At 37.8% G+C, this 6327-nt stretch overlaps 1 protein-coding gene across 2 annotated transcripts; it reads left to right on the top strand.

The window, feature by feature from the left end:
* Positions 1 to 4359: 4359 nt before the first annotated feature.
* Positions 4360 to 6327, top strand: LOC146547583 (gamma-glutamylaminecyclotransferase B-like). 2 transcript variants are annotated; one of them, XM_085264763.1, is made up of 2 exons: positions 4360 to 4438; positions 5038 to 6327. In XM_085264763.1, exon 2 carries the CDS (start codon positions 5062 to 5064, stop codon positions 5473 to 5475), a length of 414 nt encoding a protein of 137 aa, XP_085120889.1. In that variant the 5' UTR covers positions 4360 to 4438; positions 5038 to 5061; the 3' UTR covers positions 5476 to 6327. The 2 variants fall into 2 exon arrangements, with proteins under 2 accessions (XP_085120889.1, XP_085120888.1); XM_085264762.1 differs by having other exon boundaries at positions 4981 to 6327.

The following is a 6327-nucleotide window of genomic DNA, read 5'->3' as shown; positions in this document are numbered from 1 at the left end:
CTTCGTCATCTTCCGTCATCAACAAATCAGCGCCAGCGCAGATTCCGAGCCTGCGCACTCGTTACAATTGTGACCAATCAAATAACCTACTACAGCTATAATGCCGAGGAATAATAATAATTTGTTGTTATTTTTTTAGTATTTAATTAGCTGGAAAAGTGTGTCCACAGTTCAAGCAACTTAATTAAAGAAGTCCAGACGCTTTTCTTTGCAAGCTCCTTTGACCACAGCTAGTACATTTAAATTAGGCCCATGAGTTACATTGCTCTGCAATAATACTACTTATTATTATTATTAACAATAATATAATTGCTCTGTGTTATGCTCTCTGAAGAAAATGAGAAAGAGAAGGGGATGGATGGAGGAACATTGGTGAATCAAAAAGCTCAGGGGGTTATAAGGAGGAGCTGAGGGCAGCTATGAAAAGTTCGAAGACTGGAAAAGCAGTTGGTCCTGGTGGCATACCTGTGGAGGTATGGAGACGTGTAGGAGGTGGGCAGTGGACTTTTTGACCAGATTGTTTAACACAGTCTTGGAAAGTGAGAGAATGCCTGAGGACTGGAGAAGAGGTATACTGGTACTGATTTTGATATGCAGAGCTGTACCACATACAGAGGGATAAAGCTGAGGAGCCAAACCATGAAGATATGAGAAGAGCTGCTGAAGCTAGGTTAAGAAGACAGGTGATGCGTATGAGGATGAGGTGAACCAATAGGTAACGAATAGAACAAATGTCTTGACCTCATTCATCAAAGTCCCTCCAATCAACCAGATTAAACATTTCTACATCAGCAAATATGTATTAAAAATCACATTTCACCATAAACACACAAGCTAAAAGGTGTGAAACAGCACAAAATTAATTAAGCAGTTTGTATTTGTCATGAAATATCAGATGTCTTCCTAATACTTCTTCTAATATCATCTTGCCTCCCTCTACTGGCTCCCTTTATTAGTTTTTTGATATCATCCACTGTACCTGAGCTTTCCCCCCCAAAATTTTGTTTCATATCACCAGAATGGACTCTCTTGAGCTGAGTGAGAAAAGGAGACAAAGACAAACCAAGACACGGTGAGATGTATTTTTAAAGACAAATTATTTCCTATTGCTCCATCAGTTACCAATTCCCTTCATTCTGCCAAAGCACAAAGTTTATTAGATTTTTCCAGCTCTCCCGGGCTGAGTTAGCGGGCTGTTTTGCTGTTAGACTGAATGTCAAGTGTCTTTTAAGGAAAGATGGATTGCACTTTATTTATTCCGAGGCTGAGTTATTTGCCCCAGTTCATCTCGGCAAGTACTCGCTGGTGACTCTGCAGTCGGAGGAGTGAGACACAATGAGGAAAGCACGTCTTTTAGAGAGCCTGTCTGAAGAAACATCATCTCCCTCCCTCCCTCCATCCATCCCTCCCTCCCTCTCCTCCGAGACAACTTCAGCTTAATTTTTATGAGATGTGTCTGCTGCTCTCATAAAGCCACAGTAATCATTTTTATTTGTTTACTGGGATACAGTGCAGCTCCAGACAAAGAGCTTTGAAATGGAAAAACCAGGCAGCGACTGGTGAAAATTTCAGTTAAAAAAAAAAATCATTAATTCACAGAAATGTTTTATTAATTCATTCATTTTTACCATTGACCCGGTGTAAAAAACCCATTTCTTTAGTCAATAGTGGAAAAAAATGTCATTTAAAATGATTTAGCTGTTTATCTATTACTTAATTACTGTGGTGTAATATGAAGGACAGTGGTAATGGGGTAATTCTACATTCATAGGAAAAGCTGTAAAACTTGTGAAAATACACTTAACAGTTCAAAATCTATGTCCTTCATATATTCCAAAGCATGTAGTGGGCCAGATTGGAGGCCCCCCACCTCTTCTGCACTTTGAATGAACCCAGTTTTTTATTCAAAGTAATATATTTGCAATAAAAAAAAATTTAAAAAGGAAGGCATAAAAATCTGGCATTCTTTTAATATAAGTTCCTTTCCCTGCCTGGTTTTAAATGTAAAAAATGTTTAATATATAAGATCTGTTTTGATTTTTTATGAATGCAAGATTGGGCTCAGATGAATCGGGTTTTAAACAATATGCTGTTCATTGCTGTAGGGTGACCAGATGTCTGAGACTGCAAAGCATTTTTATCCACCCTTCCCTCTTCCCACACACGGAGGCAATGTCCTGCAATTTGATTGGCTGTGGTTTACAATAGTGAACGCTGCCTAAGAAAAGTCTTACTTGAAGAGATGATCCATCCATGCATGTTTCCTGAAATCCAAATACAGGAGTACAACAGTTGTTGCAACAGATACTGAAGCAGAAAACATGAATTGTATACAGACAACACCAGCACCATAAAAAAACTTTACCTTCCATCTATGCTTATAGTAGTTTGGTGGGTTGCAAATGTATTTCATTTATGAATGATCAAAGTTTCTTCCTCTCAGCACATTATGCCCCACAGAGGTGTTATGTTTTAAAATGAACCTGAAAATATTTTTCATGTTTTATATGGACAGAGATGGAAAGAGTACCTTCGGCTCATTGCATTTGAGTTGACCTAAACCTCCACTGACTGACTATCATTCATAAAACTTTTTAAACTTTCACTCAGTTTTCTAGAACTGAGTCTTAAGAATGCTAAAACAAAATAATATAAAATGTCAGTAAATAATTAATCTGACATGTTTTAAATAATTAAAATTGGCAATTAATCATTAATTATATATAAATGTATAAATAAATCTATTAATTATGTAAATGTGTTTTTGATTAATTAAAATGAAAATATATAATTAAATAATTGCCTCAAAATATTGTTTTAAAAACTTAAAACGTATTAGTCTTTACACAAAACTATTTATTTCACTATTTAATTTATTATTTCCTGGTTCTTGTGCTTCAGTGCACCCCATGAAATAAAATAAACAATCATTGCAGCTTGTCAACAGTTGCTAACATCTGGTTACTCTGGCAGACTGATTTTGGAAAATGGATTGATCCAGTGGACATGGGGTTGGCAGGTTTCCCAGAATGCATTTGGAATAAAATCACATCAGCTGTTTCCTCCACCACTGCGAAAGTGCCCTCAAACTGTAAGTACAGTTTTGGAACATGATTTTTCTGTCACCAAATGCATTTTTTAGTTGTTTTTCTAAGGTAAAAATGTAATGGCATAGTCTGAACGAAAATGAATATCTGGCTGGTTTATTGAGAGCCTGTTTGCAAAAATAATTACATTTTTTCATAGCTGTCAGGTCCTGTTAGCATAACAGACAGCTTCCCTCACCCTCTGTCAGCTGACCGGGTGATCAGAGCCCATGGTACCCCTTCCTGATCCTCGCCTCTCAGTGAAGGTTAAACACGGGTGATAGGTGATATCTAACAGGTTATGTTTGGTTTATTTTAGTTTTGTATTCGTTCCCAAGCAAATCAGTTAAGCTGAGATTATTGTTTAATTTCATAACTGTGTATTTTTAGTGAACCATATAGGAATGCTCTCAGAATATATTGAATTGAATCATTTGCACGTCTTTATTTCCTGATGTGCACAGGTCATACTTTTTGTTGAGAACAGCTTGTTTTCAATTAAAACTAACATAAAAAAAATGTAATACATAGGGAGGAAAGTGAGAGCATTTTCACTGGGAGCAGAACCATCTGGACCAGCATGTTGTTCATGCTGGTCATGGATATCCTGACGAGTGATGTCAAGCCTGCTCCAGAAATTATTCAATTGTTTGTTTCTTAATATTTATTCAACTGTATTCAAAACACCAGATGTCTGCTATAAGTTTTGGAAGTCTGGAGTTTAAAAAAAAGAAGAAGAAAGAGCTGTGTGTTTTTTCTTCAGGTAGCAATGGGAGTTACTTGTATAATGTTTTTAAGACAGCTCAGGATGAACTAAGCAGTTGATTCATCTGTAATATTTAATTTGAAATAATGATGTACAGTTGTTTAACACCTTTTTCCAAATCAGTTCAGTGTTTATCCCCTTTCAAAATCATTTTATATCTTTTTATGCCTTTCCCAACTTTGATGGGTGAGTTTGACAAACAAAATTAATTTATGATGCACTGCAGCACAAGAACAATGAAAATAATAAACTAAATGTGAAATAATAAAATATGTATTTAAATAAAATCCACCCATCAATTATCTTCCACTTAAGATAATAAATGATACTTAATCCAAGATAATTAATGATACATCTTGTTAAATGTATAATGGTTTATTTGTTTCATTTGGATTTCAGTATAGTATAAAAGCCTTTTCTCTGCCTCGTTTCCCACGAGGCCCTTTTTTCTTTGGCACTTTAACGCCCTCTATTGTTTCCGCCATTCTTTAAATTGCTTCCCTGTATGCGGCATCCTTCGCACTTCCTTAAACTGTCACGGTGGCGGATTTTTTAGAAAGGAATATCTACTTACTGCTCATTCAAGGTTGGTTTGCGCTTCTTTACGATAGTTTAGTTGAGAGCCAAGCAGAAAAACATGTCACTTCACAGCATGTGTTTTAAAACTGCACTTCCGGTAATGGTATTTTGTAACAGCTCGAGTGTGGTGTGGAGTGCAGGGGCTGGTGGGTGGTAGAGGGGAGTGTGGAGGTGTCACAAGAGCATAGATCAGTGACGCAGTTGGGGGTGCTGATGTTTGAGAGCCTCCACACCTTTCTTCTGGAGAGGTGTGCAGGTGTTGTAGGACATATTTTTTATAGTAATGTTTGATCTGTGCATGTAATGGTAATCTGCTGATTGTTTTCCTAATTAATGCGTGTAAGGAGAGCAGATTACTAAAATAAAGTGTTACATAGATTTGACTTTCATTTTCTTTTATTTTGAAGGTCTGATCATTTTAAATTAGATCAAATTTCCACCTCTGGACAAGTGACTGATATAATACAGAGTAACAGTTAAAATTGGATAAATATATTTGCCAGTAATACTTGCTGCTCCCAGAGGTGTTTCTCCCTCTTTACACCACAGGTGTGTCTTTGGTCCTCTGTCCTCATGACTCGGGTCTTTGTGTACGGCATCCTGAAGAAGGGGCAGCCCAACAACTACCGCATGTTCGACAACAACAATGGAAAGGCCGAGTACCTTGGCTTGGCATTCACTATCCAGAAATACCCGTTAGTGATCACCACCAAGGACAACATCCCTTTCCTGCTCAACATCCCTGGCCAGGGTCACCGAGTGCACGGGGAGATCTACAAAGTGGATGACCAGATGCTGAAATTCCTGGACACTTTTAAAAGCGTCCCAACGTGGTACCAGCGGACGGTGGTCCAGCTGGAAGTGAAGGAGTGGGTGGGGAAGACGGAAGGAGAGGAGAAGGTGTCACCGGGGAGCATCACAGATGCGTTTGTGTACACCACCACGATGTACGAGCCAGAATGGCCCTCGCTGCCGTGCTATGAGAGCTACGACTCAGAGGGAGATCACGGGCTCAAATATAGGTGTAGAGAAGAGCGGGATTGATCTCATCATGCTGATGCAACTGACAAAGTTGCTTTTATTTTTGTAATTTATCTTATTGCTGTGCACCTAAAACAATGCCCTGTAAACCTTTGTCAAAAAAATGAAGCTGTAATGTCAGACCCTAACCCTAACCCTTTTAAAAAAAAACAACCTGTTAACAATGTGTAATTGTGTAGTGCTGACTACTTGCTGGCAAATATCGTGAGCTAATAGAATTTTACATATATATTGTATGTAAAAAACAAAAACAAACAAACAAACAAAAAAAACCTGCATGTAGCTTCCAGGTCAAGCTAATGCACAAGTGCTTTGAACCTGCATTGTATGGCCAGCCTGTCCTTCCAAAAATGTGATTGCATAGAAGTCTGTGAGGAAATGACCCAGCTGCTTACTTGATTTATGACCTCACCAAAGAGTTTCCTTGTGTGGTCTCAATGCCATAAATAAGACTATTATTTAATGGCATAGGTTAAGACAGGCTTAGAGCAGGCGTGTCAACCATGAAGCCCAGGAACCAGATTCAGCCCAGCAAAGGCTTCAAATTTAGCCGACTGGGTGGCTTTGGAAACTTTTACAGCTTTTCACACTGAGAAAGATCTCAGATTCCTTTTAATTCTTTTTGTTTACTACAATAAAAAAATGGACTTGTACTGTAAATATGCAATTAAACAAGTTTACACTGACAGAAAGGCGAGTTTTACTGGATCATTTAAATCAAAGCTGATTGTATGTGGCCCATGATGTAAAATGAGTTTGACACCCCTGTCTTAGAGCATTTATATCACACGGATATGAACTCTGGTGTGTTTAATCATTACATTCCACTTGTCTTTGATTACCTCTGAAATAAAA

Source organism: Mchenga conophoros, linkage group LG23, assembly GCF_057382185.1.
Source record: "Mchenga conophoros isolate Kocher_MC1m ecotype Shallow Benthic linkage group LG23, M_conophoros_male_GT1.1, whole genome shotgun sequence".
NCBI classification, from domain to species: domain Eukaryota; kingdom Metazoa; phylum Chordata; class Actinopteri; order Cichliformes; family Cichlidae; genus Mchenga; species Mchenga conophoros.
The sequence above is the reverse complement of the archived record's forward strand: the minus strand, read 5'-3'. Positions and strand labels throughout refer to the sequence as shown.

Bases quoted from the DNA above. Each gene is read 5' to 3' on its own strand.
- LOC146547583 (XM_085264762.1), top strand. From the start codon at position 5,005: ATGACTCGGGTCTTTGTGTACGGCATCCTGAAGAAGGGGCAGCCCAAC.